Source organism: Notolepis coatsorum, assembly GCF_963971535.1.
Source record: "Notolepis coatsorum genome assembly, chromosome: 20".
Taxonomy (NCBI): Eukaryota; Metazoa; Chordata; class Actinopteri; order Aulopiformes; family Paralepididae; genus Notolepis; species Notolepis coatsorum.
In genome coordinates this window covers 31,043,235-31,064,240 of record NC_140184.1, presented here as the reverse complement: position 1 = coordinate 31,064,240, position 21,006 = coordinate 31,043,235, and the positions used below count along the sequence as shown (strand labels likewise).

The following is a 21,006-nucleotide window of genomic DNA, read 5'->3' as shown; positions in this document are numbered from 1 at the left end:
TGCAAATCTCTTTAATAATAGATAAATATAATTTAGTGTGAAAGTGAACAAAGTTGTTCTAGTGTATATCTGTTCAGAGACTGCCTAACCTCGACCAATAGTTGTTCTAGTGCAGTGGTTCCCAACTTTTTACAGTCCCGTACCCCTCAGACATTCAACCTCCTGCTGAGTACCCCTCTAGCACCAGGACAGCGCGCTCACTTTTCTTTGGCCATGTTTGTAAGCCTGCTACACTGCTATAAGGTAATTTTAAAACTGTGATTTGCCTTACCTTGCTGCTATCTTTTTTTGCTTGTTTTATATGTCATTTTATTCCATAGAATCAAACCATAAACAAAGCACTTTGAGCTGCAATTCTTGTATGAAAGGTGCTATACAAATAAAGCTTATTATTATAAGAGGCCAGTTTTGTAACGCTGTGAAAACAGACCAGGCCGAAGTGCCCTGAAGCACAGCGAAACATAAATTCTCATGCAAGCAGTAGCCTGGTTGTTCACACCAGCAGTGTTTCTCCCACGTGCCTGTCTGCTCCGCTGCTCTTTTATAATCACAGGTAGAGCTGACATTTATCATGGCTTAAAAATCAAGAGCTTGGTAACTCTTGGACATTTTAAATCATGATTTTAAACCATTCCATCTCTGTTTGTACCTGTCTCAGACCTGAGAGAGAAAGTGCCTCTTCGTTGTATCTCTCTATCACCTTGCGCGTCCTCCCCTCCCTTTGCTCTGTCTCTCCACCCCTCTCTCACAAGCCCAAGTGTGAGTTTTTCTCTGCTTTCCCTCATCATCTCCTCAACGCAAATTGACTGCATTTAGATATATACAGTATTATGATCATTAATAAATAACAATTTATAAATACAAACATAAAATTGTGCTGAACCATAAAATGTATTTGACACAACCAAACAGATTAATTGACAAAGCACACCCTAGCCTCTGTGTGCACCTTCACTGATATACAATATGACAACAGCAGAAAGGTAGGGTCATTAACTGAGTGAAGTGTGTAGCTTTGCAAATAAAACTCTTGACTTGACTTAGGAAATGTAGTTTTTAGAAGAAGTTTTTTCTTCCTACTATACTAATATGTCTTTACAACTATGCACTCAACACTGCAGCACCCAAGTTCAGCACTGTTTGATGAACTTGTTACTCGGCTGAAAGAGTCGTACCCTTCCTGTTGACTTGTTGTAGGCTACAGAACTTGTAAGTCGCTTTGGATAAAAGCGTCAGCTACAGTAAATGTCAAAATGTAAATGTAAATGTAAACATAGTTGTTGTGAAGGGCCAGATTAAACCGAATATATATATTTATTTATATATATATATTTAATTGTATTTGTATATTCTCTAATATTCCTGATATCCCTTGTATATTCTTGTACAATATGCATTGAATATCCATTCTAGCCTACTGAACATCCCATAATAGTCTCCATTCTACTATTGGTCGAGACCTTGGTGCCAGGCTGCCATACCCCTCAGACCCAGTTCAAACGTACCGCTCCACATGTACGAACAAGTCCTAGTTCCGCGTAGGAATCTGGCTACCGCACCACTAATGGGACTATTTGTTCATAGTGCGTATATATACTGCGCTACTAAAGTAGGACTTTCTTTTCAGTCCAGTTTCTTACCCTCCAATAGAGTCACAGACGTAAAGCCTCCCCGCGACGCCACGTGTGGGAGTAAGGCCAAGTTCGCCTACCATCGGTATTGAGACATCGTGTATATTAATATTTGAATAGTCATATTTGGCACTATATCGTCGAGTTGGACGTAGTCTATTAAGCTAATAATAGTCTGTTAATATATAGTGCTTCGTGCGGTGAGAATACTACCGTAGTCAGTACCCCATCGTTTCGGGCAGAGAACTGGCTGCTTACCCAGGGTGGTTGACCCCATGTGAAGCTGCACCCGAGGAGCCCCAGAGCCGACGAGCGAGTGGACCTGTATACCGGATTATTCTACCGACGACAGCCCGCCTTCCCAGGCACGGATTATGCTTTGTATACTTTGATTATTCCATGGATAAAGACCCCCGACACTGCCGTGTGTTGGAACCCCCCCCCCTGGAGAGGACGCAAGGTGAGGAGACGCTCTGCAAGACGAGGTCGCTTCACGTCTCTCCCCCGTGGACCGGAGAGAGCCGGCCCACAAAGAGTCCACCTGCTTTCATCTGTGGTCCAAGGATCGCCGGCGCATTGAACGGCACTACAGTGGGTTCACCTGGGATACCCTTGGCCGGACGAGGCAGCCGGATTCTACCCCCCCCCCCCCTCCTACTCCTGTCGGCTTACAAGCGACCGGATTAACCCCCTCTAGTGTATCTAGTATATAATCATTAAAGTATCATTGCTGTTATTCCTTAAATATTCCAGGTCGTATATTTACCACCTGCGCCTTCAGAGATTGGACATTCTCTATTGATATACCGACGAATACTCTTTGCCATAAAAGTGCATACTATTTCAATTCATAAATGTAATTAAGTGATTAAGTGCTTGTTCTACACACCATCGCTGTGTAGAAATAAAGACCTGTTTCGACTTCGTACATTTGTGTTGGATCCGTTTCATCTACGTGAGAGTGTTTATGATAATATATTTATGCCGTGTACTGGGTGGCCGAATATTAAGTACAAAGGTAGTGGTAGTAAGTATCATATCTAGTAATACAGTCAGGGAATTGTACCCCTCAGTTACAATAGTAAAACAATAATAATGTGTTTGTTTATCAAGGTTTGATGTTTGTTTTTATATGTTGTATGTTCGATTCGCTCACGGCTCGCAGAGAAAATAGTCCGAAACCATCGCTGCAGATCACAAGCCGGCCGTGGAGCTCAGGTTGGGAGAGCAAAATGGCTGCCATGAATATGGTCAATGACGCATGAAACACAAGATACATTCTATGCTGATACACTGTAGCTTTTTGGAGGGATCAATTTTTTTTTTTTACGGGACAGAAATATTTTATGAATCAATACTGGGGGAACAATCTGCTGAAATTGGATGTCCAGAAGACTTCTCACGAAAGCAACCAGGTTGAGATTGCTCTGTTAGGGATTTGCAAGATAAACCCATCGTAAGGGCCTAATTAAAGAGATGATTGGATTGAGTCCCTTCTGTGGTCAGCAATTACATTTGAACAGGATTTTAACTTAACGTAAACATAAATAATGGATAAGCAGGAAAGGCATGGGGGTGAGGGGGGGTAGTCAACTCAATAATAAGGAGGTCAAACTTTCTGCCGTAATGTAATCACAATGGGAGCTCCGCCCACACTGCTATTGAGAACGCAGTTTCGGCCCAAAAAGATTTCAGCCACTCTCTTTACAGAAAGCCAGAGTCCCAAACCATACTTTCAATTGGTAGAACAAACAACCATTGAAATTGTAGCCAATCGGCTTCCGGTTTAGACACAGACGGGATGGCAGCGGGAAGAAAGAGCTCCCGTTCAAAAACTGACTAAAAGTCCCTCAACGGTGAAATTTTACTATAAAAGAGAAGTTTACTAACTAAATAAAGAGGGCAGAAATGGCCGCTAGGAAAAAAGACACAGCTAAAGTTGCAAAATGAAAACGAGCGAAGTCTAAGCTGCTCCCCGGCTAAGGCTAGCTATGATAGCAACGAGGATGACGTAGCGGACTGGGGTGTGATACTTTAGAAGAGACAACAAGATACAACTCGACGATATCAAAGAGGAATTAAAAGACGGTCAGGTGGCATAGCGGAGATTGCATTCGTCACCAACGCCGGAGATGCTGGATTCGCGTGTTCGAATCCAGCTCCCGGCGTTGTCACCAGCTTGGCTGGCCGTTCACACTAATACAATTGGCAGTATTAGGGGGTGGGAAAGCTGGCGGGTGGGAATCTGGCGTTGTGGACAGCGACGCCTACAGGTCAGGTCTCAGCGCTTGCTAAGCGTGGCAAGACTTGGTGTAGATAGCGTGCCCTCCCACGCGTTACGCCCTCGCTGCCAAGTGAAAATACATCACTGGCTATCGGCGCACGCCTCGGAGGAAGCGTGCGATCGACTCGGGACGCCCTTGTACCGACTCGTAGGAGAACATGCATACAGCGCCAGGTAGGGGGGGGAATTGGCACAACGACTAATTGGGACGGGGAGAAAATCAGAAAAAAAAAAATAAAAACAAATAAAAACAAAAATAAATAAAGGGAATTAAAGAAAGCAAATGCAAGACTGGACGAGGCGGAGGGGCGAATTATGAAAACGGAAGAGAGGATTCAGAACACGGACGACATCATGGCGGAGATGCTAAAGCTACAAGCTAGAATTGAAGACAAGCTAACAGACATAGAAGGCCGTGCCAGGCGCGATCCTTGTAGTCAATGGGCCATGCTTTAAAAGATAGGCATTTTCACTGTGCGTCACGATGTTTGCAGAGCTATATCTATATTCTATATTATAGCTATGGAGACAATACTATGGCTCATTTGACAGTCACTATCTCTCGTCCAACATGTAAAAAAGAGTAAATGTTTTCATATATATGTTCGCGTGTTATCCCGTGGTGAATATTGTATAGTTTCAGAGTGATCCTGGCTAATTCCTGGAAGCTGAGTTATGGAGCGCTGTGTGTATTTTGCGAAAGTTGTTCGCGTTGCTCGGCTGGACACAATATTATTTCCAAATCAAAGGTATATAATAGGTATTATGTTTCATCATGAAGGCATCAAAGGGGGGGGGGGTCGTTTTGTGATGCTCTGATCGTCAGCAATGGCATACGTTTGGAATACTACATATGTTGATCGTTGCGATCGATGTGAAATCATTGTAGGATAAAAGTAGGATTGATGTCATATACCTTTGATAGGAGGTATTGCAAACAGAATATTCCAATTGTCTGATTGTGATTTCCAGTATTGATGTCCATCGGGTCCCTGACATGAAATGGGACAAACTATGCATGAAGTGTGCTGGACGCGTTCCAAAGGGCTCGAATGAAGCCTTTCACTTGCCCAGGTACTATTTCTCCGCCCGGACTATAATGTAACACACAGTGTGAAATAAGGTTTCAAAGGGTGGGCGATAATGCCACATAGCAGGATTCGGCCGGCATGGCAATCTCTGCGTCTCAGAATGAGTCCCAATGATACACAGAGGTCCGTGAGACTGTATAGAATAGAACATTTTTATAAAAGAAAAAACAATGAAAACTATCGAAAACCAGACCAGACCAGTTCTGGCGCTCAACAGTTGGCGAGATAACCCGACTATAGTTGTGGTTGGCCGTGAATGAGTTAACATAACGATAATGATAGTATAAATATTATTTCATAACTATAGTAACGATTTGACCGCGGGCAAGGAAGTATATACATAAATGTGTATACAAGAAATATACAGGGTCATAGTAGAATAATAATTAAAGATAAGACAAAGAATAATAATAAGAGGGTAATCAAGAGGAAACAGGCACTTTTGAGTGGTAAGTTCAACACATTATAGAAGTTTTTGAGTTAAGAAGAAGTGAAATACCTAGTGGACTCAGTAAAATACAAGTAAGAATAGGGAAACGAACAGACTATGGATCTTTCTAACACTGTTATCCTCAAGGGCCCCACCTGTCGACAACGAGAGTTTTTTTCCCCCTTGGAGCCTTTAGTTTTAGGCTTGTGGAGGGTCACAGAAGTGACCTCTACCTCACTAGAGTTGACAAGTTTTTTTATTTCTTTATTGGTCTTTTTTGTGTGCTATTGTTTGTTTGCTAGCGTCGGGGAAGATTTTCATGTACACAACGGAATTACCACATGCCACAACCTGAAATGCAAGAGGTAAACATTTTATCCTTTAACACATTGGTCGCCAAGAACGAGTTATGCCGTTTTTGCCTGCCATGCGTTGAACGACAAGAACAACTAACGCCGTTTTTGGGATCAATATTTCATTTTTTCACCATGGCATTCATAATTCCTCCAGCCAACCTCTGGACTGCAGTGGGACCCTGTATGAGATTGCAACGCCTCAATACCGCCGCCTGGTGGATGGTCGGGCGAGTTACACTCTCGCCAAAACCGGAAGTGCCGATCGGTGCGTCGAGGAAATCCCTCCGGCAGTGATATCTTGTTACGTGGATCCAGACAAACACTATAGTGCATTTGGCTCGCTTTCTAAACTTAATAATCGATATAATTTCGGCGTTTATTGCGCCATACAAACCGGAAATGGATCTAGGAGAACGGTAAGAGGACAGTAATGTTATTTTCAGCCCGATTGTTTATTCATTTCACTGCAAACCATCTGATCAATATATCAACCCATACTAAATAAAGCCGTTACTGACGATCAAGGAATTATAAACGACCCCCCCTTTCCTTCACGCATGATGAAGCATAATGTATACCGATCATATACATTTGAATTTTTTAATATAGCGTGTATAGGAAAGAAGCGCCAATCGATAATCTATCATATGCTTCAGGGCCTATAACTGCCGTTTTTGGAATTACAGCAGAAAAGATTAAAAACATACTTATATTCTCGACGCTATTAACACAACAATGTATGAATGAAAAAATATAATGTTCCCACATCCTGAACGATAGATAATCGATGTTGAATGGGCCATAGTAATGTCAATATAGCAATAACATTTTAAAAGTTATAGCCCTGCAAAGAAGGTAAACATCTCCATAGGCTTTCAACGGTGGCAGACTGGGTACTTTGATGGGCACAACCCCCGGTGCCCAATGTGTTAATGTCAATGGTTTACTTAACCCGATAAAAAGGAAGATATTATCAAAACTAAAAAAAGAGAGAACAGAAATAGCATACCTACAATAATCCCACCTTACCGATATCCAACATGCTAAACTGAACAAACTGGGATATAAACACGTATATTCATCCTCATATGGATCAGGGCACAGAAGGAGGTGGCCATATTAATCTCAAAAGCAGTGACATGGAAAGCCGGGTGAGCCTTTACGCTGATGATACATTGTTATATCTTTCAGACCCAGAAACCTCTGTTCCTCCCTTGCTAGATTTCATTGAATCATTTGGTAAGCTTTCTGGCTACACAATCAATTGGGGTAAGAGTGAGTTCATGCCTCTCTCGGGCGGCCTGAACTCAGACTTTCTTAAGGCTCTACCATTTAAAGTAGTAAATGACCATTTTTCATATTTAGGACTCCGAATATCTCGAAATCCCAAACTCTTATTTAGACTTAACTATGCTGACATGCTCACAAAGTTAAAACTCAACATAGAGAAGTGGAGGACCCTGCCCTTATCTATGGTGGGGCGTATTAACGCAATCAAGATGGTGTCTCTTCCTAGATTCTTGTATCTATTTCAAAATCTGCCAATCTTCCTCACTGCAGCATTCTTTAAGAAACTAGACTCTATTATTTTCCCATTTGTATGGGGATATAAAACCCATCGCATATCAAAAGGGCATCTGCAGAAGCCAACACAGGAGGGAGGCCTAGGCCTCCCTGTATTCAGGAATTATTATTGGGCAGCCAATGCTAGAGCTTTGACCTATTGACAGAGGGGACTCTCAGGTGAGACACCATCTAATAACTCCCCCCTGTGGCTAAACATTGAAGCCACAGCAGTAAAAGGCTCCTCTCTCTGTACTTTACTTTTTTCTAAAACAGAATCCCCTCAAAAGCTAATTGGTGACAATTTTATCTTAAGGAACTCACTTAGGATTTTGAATCAGATAAGAGGTGTTCACAAGCCACCAAATGTCTGTATGTATACCCCTATATGTCATAACCACTCCTTTTTGCCATCTCGGTCAGATGGGGCGTTTGCTGACTGGAGGGACAAGGGACTCACGACCCTTGGAGACTTGTACATAGACAAACAGTTTGCATCATTCGACCAACTGAAAACAAAATTTAACATTCCTAACTCCCACTTTTTTCGATATCTTCAAATCAGACACTATGTCAAAGAAAAAATTCCACATTTTGAAACCATGCCAGAGAATTGCCCATTCTATGATCTCCTGAAGCTCCCTCCAGACTCCAGACACCTGATATCTCGCTTTATGTCCCTGTTTTCCACCTCTGTGTCCACTGACCATCTGAGAGATGCCTGGTCCACTGAGTTGAATCTAGAGGTGTCTGAGAACATATGGAATGAAGGTTTGACTAGAATCCAAACTTGCTCGATCAATGCTAGGTACAAATTGATTCAATTTAAAGTCATCCATAGACTCCACTATTCAAAGACCAAACTACATAGAATTTATCCATCTCTTTCTCCATTATGTGACAGGTGTAAAGTTGCAGAGGGCTCTTTAACACATCTCTTTAGGCTCTGTCCTCATTTACAAAAATTCTGGGGTGAAATATTCCAGTGGTTTTCCAGGGTCTATGGAAAGGACATTCCCCCTGATCCAGAGTTGGCACTCTTTGGGTGTTCAGAGACTGCCTTAAGGTACACGAGGGAGGAACAACAGACACTAATGCTCGGCATGGTAGCTGCAAAAAAAATGATTCTAACCGATTGGAAATCACCTACACCCCCGTGTTTCCAGAAATGGCTCAATGAAATGATCGCAATCATACAGATGGAGAGGATCCGCTATTACAGAGCCAAAGAGCACAACAGGTTTTCGGACATATGGAGCCCATTCATTGAATATCTGAAGGACAAATAACTGCATTCTGCAGAGACGCACCCCTGTATATCTCTTGTTTTACCTGTACTCTTGTAACACCTGGCTATACAACACACTTTAATGCTTTGAGTTAAGTCACACTGTTATTTTATTTTCCTGTCTGGCAGTCTTTTTCGTTTTTTTTTGTCATTTTGTTATGTCTGTTTATTTTTGTTCTGTCTGTTCTTGTCTAGTAAACTGAGAAATAAAGTATTAAAAGGGTGTCTTGAAAAGCGTTCCAGTCATAAGCTGCTGCAAAGTGAAAGGAGTTTGGGCCGAAGGTGGTCTTGGATCTTGGGATGTTTAATTTTGATAAGCTTGCTTGATCTTGTGCCTTATGAGAGACAATGTTGTTAAATATGTAAAGCAAGGGCACTGACTCATTTGTGGAGAGGGACATTTATTTGATGTTTAATCAGCAACGGCTTGGCTGCGTGACTGTGTCCTCCTGGGTACTTTGTTCTGTGGCTGATAAGGAATGTTCTGAAGCGGATCTGATGAAGCTCAGCCTGCCCCAAAATAAATTCTCTTTGCCCAAAAAAAAAAAAAAAAAAAAAAAAAAAAAAGCAGTGACATACGAACACATATCAGAGCTTAAGGATAAAGAAGGCAGATTTATAATGATAATAGGAAAAATAGATGGAACCCTAGTAAGTTTACTGAATGTATATGCGCCCCCATGTAGTGATTGGACGTTTTACAGACAGATATTTGACTTAATGGCCACAAAAACTCAGGGAATATTAATTTGCGGGTGGATTTCAATGTATGTTTAAATCCAAGATTGGATGCCTCCAGTGGTAACACAGAGTCAAGACCCATAATGAGGAAGCTAAAAGCAATAGTGAAGGAACTGGGAATTATAGATGTATGGAGAGAACTGTACCCAACCAGCAGGGACTATACACATTACTCATCCCCACACGCAGTTTACTTGAGGATAGACTATTTCTTTACTTACAAGAAAGACTTACACAGAATAAGTAAATGTGACATAGGTCCGATACATAGATAAGATACTACCCGACCTCATTCATCTGGATCAGACAGGCTTCATTAGACAGAGGCAGACACAAGACAACATTAGAAGATCACTACACATTATCAGACATATCACCCAAAATGGAATAGAGGCAGCCCTAATAAGTTTGGATGCAGAGAAAGCATTCGACTCGGTAAGGTGGTCCTTCTTATACAAGGAAGGTACTAGAGAAATTTGGCTTTCATGAGTCTATAATAACAACCTTTCAAGCACTATACGACAACCTATCCGCAAGGATCAAAATTAACGGGGGCCTACCAGAGTCCTTCACCCTAGAATGTGGGACTAGACAGGGTTGCCCGGCTTCTCCAGGACTGTTTGCCCTTTTTATAGAACCTTTGAGCCAATGGATAAGACAAAATGTCGACATAAAGGGAGTGGGCTTGGCAGACGGAGAACATAAACTCAGTCTTTTCGCTGACGATGTCATGGTGTACCTAACTCAACCCACACAGACAATCCCAAAACTAATGAACTTACTAGAAGAATATGGTCAGGTTATAAATTAAATATCCAGAAGACTCAAATTATTACGTTTAACTACAATCCCCTCAACCATATTAGAGGGACATTTTAACTGAAATGGGAAGTAGACTCATTAAATTACCTGGGAGTTAACCTGCCAAGGGATATCTCGAGATTATTTGATCTACGGCCCTCTGAATGTAAAACTAAAGTCAGATATTTTAAAATGGAGCCTCATCCCCTTTTTAAGTTTAAGCTCCAGGTTGGACTCAATTAAGATGAACATCCTACCGCGATTGTTATACCTGTTTCAGACCCTCCCAGTGGAGATACCCACTAAGCAATTCATGGAGTGGGACAGATTGATATCTATGGCAAGGAAAAAAACCCAGAATCAGATATAAAACGCTACAGATAAGATAAGAAAAGAAAAGGGGGCCCAATTGAGGCCAATAGTATGCTGGTGTGCTCCATCGTACTAAGCAAGATGGAAGGAAATTTAATGTGAAATGACAGATGGGGTTCAACTAGCAGCAATAGTGGCAGATAGTGAATTAATAGACAACATGATAAAGAAAAACAACCCCTGGATTAATGTAGCACTGAGAATTTGGCAGGACTCGATAAAGCTGTGCGGAGTGAGGGGTTCCCTCAGAATGTTGAGATGGTGTGCATACGATTCTGACTTCCCACCCAACAAAACGGATGGGAGATTTAAAGGGTGGATAGAAAAGGGCCTTACAAATTATTTCTCATTCGTCCACAAAGGGGTGTTCCAGAGCTTTGAATCTCTACAGAGAATACACAGACTGGAACAAAATGATTTCTTTAGATACCTTCAGGGACAACACTATTTCAACCAAAATTTAGGGGGAGGAATAGAAACGGGAGAATCAGTAATTATGGAAGTGTTCACATCAGCAGGCAAATCATCAAAGTGTAATAGGATCGTCTCTCGAATATATGTTGGACTCTGTCAGGCCAAATTGAACTCAACTAACACAATGTATATAAAGGACAAATGGGAGAAAGAATGTAATATGCCAATCTCAGGGGATGTGTGGGACCGAATATGTATACAACAATGGGAAACAACATGCTCCAATAACTGGAGGGAATTTGGATGGAAGAACCTAGTAAGGTTTTTTATCACCCCACTGCAGAAAAGACATCAGGATACCGGGGTGGGATGCTGGAAATCCTGTGGACTAAACTAAGCTAACCATTTACATGTATTCTGGGAATGCCAGACCCTGGCACCATATTGGCAAAGATTCACAGGAACCTAGAAGCCATATTTGAGACTGACATCCCCTTTGAATTCGACACCCTATACCTAGGAAACATCCCCTTTGGAAAATGGGATTTTAATGATAAGAAATTGATTATGATGCTTCTGATAGCAAGCAAGAAAGCTATCACAAGAATATGGTTAATACCAGAGGCACCCACAGTAGACGATTGGATAGATGTAATTCATGACATATACACAATGGAAAAGATGTCATTTTCAATTAGAATTCAACTAGAAAAATGCTACCGGATTTGGACGAAATGGACAGAATATGTCAAACATGAATGGTCAGACTTTAGTTGAAATGTCAAAAGAATAGATGAGAAATGTACTTTTTGCACGATAACCTAAGAATTCTATACTTACTGTTGTGATACAGGAGACGAAATCCCCTCAAGTTCAGACGGTAGCTTGTTAATTTAACTTTATCTTATTTAATATTATTAAATTGTATGTGTTTTACTTTCTATTTTTATTTCTTTAATTCCTAACCCCAAAAACAAAAAACCTTGGGTCAAAGGAAAATAATCGAAGGACACTCACAAACAAGGAAAGAATTGATGAACATTCTCACTCTTCACATACGAGAAAGAAGTGAAGGAAAAAAAGGACATGTCGGTAAAAAAGGACTGCTTTATTATTTTCAAAAATTTGAATGTTGTAATACTGTTCCAGAGGCCATTGACCCTTGGAAAAAAAGAAGAAATTGTAGCCAATCTCTGTGTGCACACAATGGCATTTGTTGGTTGATGATTGGTTGGAGAAATGCCTGTCAAAATGGTGTCTGTGTTTTTCATTCAAATGGCTACACCCCTTAAATGAGAGCCGACAATGAGGTTTTTGCATCCAGATGTTGCCCCAAGTCTCAACTACAACCGTGTGGACTCTGATTATTCTTTTTGTTTGTAACTTTTGAGTTTTTTTTAAATCAAAAGATTATTTTTGTGCCCCTACACTTATAACCCAAGTACAGTTGGAGGCCACAACAAACAAATACTCTACAGAGATAATTTCAAAGTGGACTTTCAGCAAGTACATTTTACTATGGTATCCAATGACAGACACTGCCAATAGAAGCATTGTTTTTTTCATTTTTTCATATAGTTCAGAGACAGTTATCTTAGTTAAAGCCCTGAGAAACCAGACTCTCTTGCCACTTATATGACCCACACATTCCACAGTATTGTGAAGCAGAATCCAGCCAGCAGTTCCAATAAGATACATTGCCGGGACCTGATTTCAGCTTTGCTTGTAACTTTGTAAGACATTATGGACTGTAAAAACTGTCAAAACAGTCAAAACGGAGAAACACATGCAACCAACAGACATAAAGCTCTCAGCTATTCAGACTTTCATATTATCTTCTGCACGGTGCAGCCTGCATATACATATTGGGTGGGATTTGCCCCACACAGAGGTGTGTCTGTGGTATGTTTGGAATTTGACTTTGCACACGTATAACGCAACTAGCTGACCATTCTACATTCTTGCAGACGATTCTTCCAAATTATTATTACATGAAAATATACATGCAACACAGAAAATGACTCACCTGTGGATAGGGGAATGTGCCCAGTGCCAACTGTGTAAAGAGAAAGGAATAGTTACTAGTGTACAGGCATATCAAACTGAAGGATGAGAAGCATGTTTACTTTAGAAATAAATTCTGAAATGTGGTGTTCCGCAGGGCTCCAAACTTGATCCTATATTCTTCTTCTAGAGAGTATTACAATATAGAGGCAAAATAATATGAAGAGTCTGGGCCTGTACTGGGCCTAGATCAAGGTCTGTGAGTATAATATGTACACATGTAAGCAGCAGCAGCGTATGTACATGATGGCTGGATGGCCTTGCATTTTTTAACAAGCTGACTGCCCTCTGTATCAGTACATCCAGTCTAAAATGGTTCATATCCTATCTCTCAGATAGAGACCAAAAGATAGACATCCATGGCCATCTTTCTTCTGCCTCTCCAGTAACTTGTGGAGTTCCGCAAGGGAGTGTTCTGGATCCATTGCTATTTTTTATTTATATAAATTATCTTGGCTCACTGATAACAAACTATCTCTCCACCTGGGGCTGGCAAAACCAAATATATCATCTTTCAACGGATTGAGTGGTGAAACAATGGCTCTCAAGACAATGAGCAGGGTGACTGACGGAACAAAATGTCTGGCCAGGAAAGCTCCCTTTTAGATTTGGCTAGTCTTTTAGCCAATGCACTTGTTGTTTGTTGATTTGACTAGGCAATCTGTTCGTGGTTCAGTGGTCTGACCAAAGTTCTGAAGGATAAACTCAAGGTCTCCCAGAACAAACTCATCAGACTCACATTAGAAGCTGGGCTGGCTCCCTCTGGAAGCTAGATTTGTGCAACTCCAGTTCACCATCATCCATAACATTACAAAGCCAGGGCCCCTGAGTATCTCTGGACGTTTTTTAGGATGAATAGGGATGTACATGCCCACAACATGAGAGCCAGTATTGAGGACTTGTACCTTCCCCCTGGTTTTCAACCAACATGGGTAAATGCCCTTTTTAAGTACAGTGGAGCTTTGAACTGGAACAAACGTCCCTTGACCATTAACACTTTGAGTGCCAACGACGAGAAATCTCGTTAGTTCATGTTGAGTGCCAACCGACGAGAAAACTCGTTTTTAATCGTTATCTTTTATTTATTATCGATTTCCATTCATTTTTCATCAATCTAGCCTCACATTACCAGTGGGGATCTGTCTGAGCTCGAACAGGGAAAATACCGCCCCCTATCGTCTCTCCGGATGGTATTGCACCCCATTGGATTGGACTGAATGAAATGGATGGAAAAAAAAGAGTCCGGATTCCACATTTTACTTGTCAGGCATGTAATCCGAGCCGCAGAACAGCGTGGAATATGTGTTTCGACCACCCAGCGTTGGATCAATAAACACGATCGATATTTGGAATAGCGATCAGGAATTGGAATAATATTTTTGGAGAACATCTGATCTGAGGTAAGGAATCTATTTGACCAGTCTTGGGATAATCAGAGCTGTTTTCACCTATATATCAACGTGTCCCATATGTGTGTGTGTGGCTGTGAGTGTGTGTGTGCTGATCAGGAAATAAGATAATCGATTTTTCAGCCCTCTTCTATAGCGTGCATAAGTACACATATACTATCGATAATCTAGCGTTTATTTGATCATAAATAGGCCAACAAATTACAACGTGTTTTGTGTATTACAGTAAAGCGTGATTCCTGCAGAATATATTTTTTTTTTTGAAAGTTTAAAAAAACAAGCGTTTTTCAAAATGGTATAAAACGGAAATGAACCGATTAAAAAACAATCCGTTTCGAGAATGTTGACTGCAAACAAGTCATTGATAAGCGACGGGCGTATTAGACACATAGCCATAATTTAAGATATTGTGGTGACCTATATTAAGAGACATTCACCGAGGTGGGCTTGTGCCTTTAAGAGTGTGGGTTTTACTGTTTAGGGGACAGGTTAAATACCACTTCCGGTTCCGGGTTAACTATGTTGTTATTTGTAAATGCTATGTGAGTGAGAAGTAAAGTACCTCAACTCGAACCACGTCTCTGGCTCGCTACTTTCTTATCGCCACAATATAGTTTATGAGTTCGCAAAAATTATCGCCCTCCATTGACTACAGCGTTGGCACTCAAGCGCCTATTTCTGGCACCCCTGTGTTAACACATTGGTTGCCAGCCGGATATGACGATTTATCGCTTGGATGCCACCACATTAATCAATGGGAGGACGAACACATTTGCGAACGCATAAACTATATCTTAAATTATAGCTATGTGTCTAATACACCGGTCGCTTATCAATGACTTGCTTGCAGTCAACATGTACGAAACGGATTGTTTTTTCATCAGTACATTTCCGTTTTATACCGTTTTGAATACGAGTATAGTATCGGAGAGTTCTAGTAATTTCAGAGAAATTCAGCGAAAATAGCCATTTACTGGAATACACAAAACACGTCGTCATTTTCCAGCTGATTTATGAATCGTTTTCAAATAAACACTCGATTATCGAGAGTAGTTGTGTTCTTATGCACGATACAATGGCGGGCTGAAAAATAATTTATTCGTGCCGCGCTCAGCGCCTAACGCCACACACACAGACACACGTTGTGAAATCTGTGAAAAACAACTCTGATTAACCTAAAACTGGTAACATAGATTCCTTACGTCAGATCAGATGTTCTGCAAAAAGATTAATCCAATTCCTGGACACCATTCCAAATATTGATCGCGTTTATTGATCCAACGTTATAGTCCGAAACGCATAATCCAAGCTGCTCCCAGCCTCGCCAGTGAATCTGGTAACACTGCTTGCCAGAGATGGGAAAACCCTGGACCGGAGTTTTTCTCTGATGCACTTTTTCACTCAATCCAATCCAATGATGTGCATTACCATCCGGGAGACGATAGGGGGCGGTATTTCCCCTTTTCGAGCTCAGAGCCATTCCCAATGATAATGTCAGGCTGGACGGATGAAAAATGAATGGATATCGCTAATAAAAGAAATAACAATTAAATAACGAGAAATCTCGTTATTGGCAACCAACGCATGACGGCCAATAACGAGAAATCTCGTTGTTGGCACCCAATGTGTTAACATGTTAATTATGTCGTTAGTTCATGCCGACCGTTGAATGCCAGCAACGCTATATAGCGCTTGTTTGTCTTTTTTTTATTATTAGCGATTTGAATTCATATTTCATTAATCTAGCCTCACGTCAGTGCAGCAACCTCTCTCTGAGCTACATTGGGAAAATACCGCCCCCCATCGTCTCCGGGCAGACTTTTCTGTTAGCCTGAAGCGAGGGCTTCACCAGATCGCATGGAATACTTTTTGGGACGCCGGATTCATTATGCTGTATAGCGTTATGGCGTGTGGCAAATGGACTTATGATCTACCAGATGGCGATCAAATAATTGGAAAATTCTTTTTGGAATCCAACCGGCCAAAGGTAAGAGCAATTTGATGTCAATTTCATCTTGATCGTGCAAGGATTTCATAGCCATACCCCAGTTCAGTGTATGTTGTGGTAATAACGAATGCCGTTATTGGCAATCAATTAATCACAAACAACCCCCCCCCCCCCTTTCACGCATTCATGATGGAACATAATACAGATCATTTGGATTTTTAGCGTGTGTAGGGACGAAACGCCAATGGATTTAACGTTATTAGCGTTGCGCCTTATAAATAGCCCCACAGGAATGATCCCAGATCATTCCGATATAACACTTATATTCACCACGGTATAAAACGGGAACGTATCGATGGATTTTTTTTTCTTTATGGCATATTGAACGGAAGATTCATACTGTCAATTGACAATGATATTGGATCCATAGCTATAATATAAAATATAGGTTTAGCTCTACAAACAACGTGACGCACAGTGAACGTTTGTAATGGAAAGCAGGCCTGACAACAGCGGCCCAGTCTAATGGCTGGCATTGGATGTGTTAAGATGATTTCCCCGTTGTACCTACCTGTATGTCTGTTCTTTGTGATACTGTATAATAATAATAATAATAACTTTATTTGTATAGCACTTTTCATACAGAGGTTGCAGTTCAAAGTGCTTCACAACAGTAAAAAATACAGGCATAAGCGAGCATAAAAAGATAGACGGGTAGAATCACAGTGTTTCACATTAGGATCTAGCATCCCAATGTATGTCATGTTTGGCCAGACCAAGGACCACAATGGAAACAAGTCTCTGACTTTATTGTGTTTTTATTAGGGATGCTCAATATTGGATTTTTTACCGATACCGATATACCGATATTGTCCAACTCTTAATTTCCAATACCGATATCAACCGATACCGATATATGCAGGGTCCCCCCCCCCCCCCCCCCCCCCCAAAACGGAATAATTTCACGTAATTAACATTACATATCTCTTGTTGTGGAATTAACACATTATGCATACTTTTGACAATAAATAAAATCTGAATTTGTTCTTACTTGCTTGCCTGGGTAAATAAAGGTTATGGAAATGTAAAAAAAAATATATATATATATAATTTTTTTTTAAACAGATACCGATAATTTCCGATATCACATTTTAATGCCAATATCGGCAGATGATATCGGTAGGCCGATAATATCAGACATCCCTAGTTTTTATCCTTGACGTGTATTGTTACAATCATCTAATAAATCAAATCAAAGAGGTAGAAAGGCAGACCACTAACTGAAAGGTCACTTGTTCAATCCCTGTATTCCAGTGGTGCCATTGAGAGTGGAGGGTGGCTGGTATTATACAGTATGTAAGTCTGAGTCCAGTGAAAGATGTCTTTATTGATGGTCATTGTTCCATTTAAAATCCAATGTACTGGAGTACAGAGCCTAAATAATTGCTGCACTGTATGGTACCATCTCTGCCAAAGTGCCTTTTAGCCAGGCAGTGAACCCCTAAACTGCTCTAGGGTCTGACGTCTCCTTCAAATGTATATATGAAGGGGACTATGTATCTAGGAGAAACACAAATTTCAATCATCTTGTGTAAATTCATAATATCAATTATCCTCTTTCACACATCTCAGTGCCATTGGACCTTTGTACCTGTATGCACATGGATGGTCAAATGCTGTGAACCTCATTGAACCATATATAGGATTTTTCACACAGAGACCCTCTGTGTCCCCTGCTGAAACACACCCTTGTCAGACAACATCCGCTATTAGTTAATACCCACCTACAACTACCACCTGCAGAGAATAGAATGGAGGAATGAACACAAGGAGGGAAGGAGGGTGGGATGAACACATGTGACATGTGTGTGTCAGTGGGCTAGGGTGGGGGTGGGGGGGTTGACAGCTCTCCCATGACATTTGGCAAATCACTTGAGGTGTGCATTGCATCTTTCATCTTGGTCAAGGGCAACTTATTGACGCCATTACGTTATTAAAACGTCAAAACACTTGCAGTGACACATTGAATTAAATGTAAACAGATCAACTAGTAGACGGAGGATGAATCCAAATTAAGGAGGACTTAAAGCCATTTAATTTAGACTAATTCCCAAATGGGAAATAAAGAGACAAAAGAAGAGTACAGAAACACTACTGGGTCTTAGGTGTGATCACATACAGGAGAATAGAAGTGCTACTGGGTCTTAGGTGTGGTCACATACATGAGAATAGAAGTGCTACTGGGTCTTAGGTGTGATCACATACAGGAGAATAGAGGTGCTACTGGGTCTTAGGTGTGATCACATACAGGAGAATAGCAGAGCTACTGGGTCTTAGGTGTGGTCACATACAGGAGAATAGCAGAGCTACTGGGTCTTAGGTGTGGTCACATACAGGTGCTCTTTAGATGGTCCAGGTGAGTTGCAGTTGAGACACTAGGAGGGCTTAATTGCTAGTGTTCTTAAGTAGGGCTGTAAAAAGCAACGCCTTTATTTTATATGGCAAGATACCGTACATACTGAAATTCAACCTGCTCTGGTCTTCCTCAGGGTCATCACTTGGTCTTTACAGTCTTACTTAAGAACACACAAGCTTTATTATCCCCTCCTTATGTCTAAAGAGACAACAGCCTTGGGTCCTGTTGCGGGAAAACTCTTCTTTGTGGTTCTCTGTGGTGCATTTTCCCCTATTGTTAGGTTTTAGTGAGTTTTTCATTACCTTCGCGTGGGGTATGTCTGGGAGTTTTTGTTTTGTTCTTGATTCATTGTGATGTTTCTTCTTGACTTGTTTAACTCAATCTGCTCCGAAACTATACTTATATTCACCACGGGATAATGCGCGAACGTATACATGAAAAAATTCATTCTTTTTTGCATGTTCGACGGAAGATACTGACTGTCAAATGACCATAGTATTGTCTACATAGCTATAATATAGAATATAGATATAGCTCTACAAACAAGGTGACACACCCCTATTATATCTTTAAAGCGTGGCCTAGCTAGAACAGGATGAGGAAAATGGCCAGCGCAAAATGAGTTAACGTGTGTTGTCGGACCTTACAAATAAATTTGATTCTTGCAGTGGGCAAGGCGCTCGCCACTAACGCAGGAGATGCTGGTATCGAACCCAGCTCTCTGCGTTGCTACCGGCTTGGCCGGTCATCATACTAACACAATTGGCAGTGTTAGAGGATGGGAAAGCAGGTGGGTGGGGATTGGACGTTGTGGACAGCGACTCCTACGGGTCGGTTGGTGCGCCTGTACAGCAGAATCAGGAAGTATCGGGGGCAGCGTGAGCCTCCCACGCAATACTCCTCGCCTCTGAGAGATCGCGCTGTTCAGGTGAAAAGATGCGACAGCTGCCTCCTCGTGTACCGGAGGGGACATGTGATGCAAGGCTTGGTCCTCACTGCAACCGACCAGTGGGAGGCATAGTCTAGCAACGTTCGAGACAGGGGAGGGGAGAATTGAAGGGAGAATTGGCGAGGCGAAATTGGGATGGGAGAAAAATGGAAATTAAGGAGAAAAAGTGGAAAAAAAATTCGATCTTTTTTATTTTTAAAATTATTTTGTGGACCCATCCATTATAGTTATGATTGTAATATTCAACACTATTGACATAATAGACAGCAGGAAGGGGACTAAACCATTTGTCAAACTGTGGGGGGGGGGGGGGGGGGGGGGGGGGGCAGCTGGAGACAGAAACAGATGGAGAATCAATAGTGGCAATGGGGGGGGGGGGGACTGAACTGGCAAAGTGTAACACTGAAATTAATATTATTTCAGGCCTGTCAGTGGTGCACTCTATCAGGGCTCTGGGGAGACCACCGTGCACATGCACACATACACTGTTGCAAAGACATCCAGTAAAGATCTAGCAGTCAGATACAGGACAGGGGTCCATTCAATTTCCAGTAAATTCCACAAATACTTTTATATTTTTTATATTCAGTAAAAATTATTTCAAATGGTTCCATTCAATTTACAATGATTTTCAGTATAGACCTTTTCTAACATGACAACATAAACATTCTAAATAGGCCCCTTTGATGCAATGAATTATTCTTTCATGGCTTATTTTCAGTGAAGAACATATAAAAGAATAAATTTTCATTGAGTGCACACTGTTCAGGTCCACTGGACCCGGAAGTGTGGAAATTGTAGGTGAAAACAATATAAAAATGAAACAAAAACGCTGTCTGCCTCCACCTCGTTTCATTTATATTTTTCAAGATAAACATGATTCATTCCATTCATGTCTTGATTATAATGGATTGTTTTTTTTTATACATCACATATAACAACAAAAATCACACTTGTATTGATAAATGTGATCTAGTCGAGGTAAATGGCAAACATTAACCATATGCTGTCTAGATTACTTGTAATTAAGATAAATTTAACATCGGTTAAGTATTTCTACCTAAATTGTTACCCGCAAGCATTGGGTGAGTAACAAAAACGCTAACACCACACAAGGGTTAATACAGCTGACAGGAAATAAACAGGGGTCAAAGCTGTTCCCCTAGCAACGGAATAGCAACAGAATACTTCTGAAAAGGTCTATTGACAATGATATGGAATTTGTGAGCTAACAAATCCCTTCCACTTC

The 21,006-nt window shown here is 41.1% G+C and overlaps 1 protein-coding gene across 2 annotated transcripts in view; it reads right to left on the bottom strand.

Moving 5' to 3' along the window:
• The window catches only part of map2k5 (mitogen-activated protein kinase kinase 5), a 242,248-nt gene that overhangs the window by 93,612 nt on the left and 127,630 nt on the right, over positions 1-21,006 (bottom strand). For both annotated transcript variants that reach the window (XM_084337552.1, XM_084337553.1), the window contains one exon: positions 12,998-13,027. In XM_084337552.1, coding sequence (XP_084193678.1) covers positions 12,998-13,027 — 30 coding nt within the window. The remainder of the gene's footprint in view (positions 1-12,997; positions 13,028-21,006) is intronic.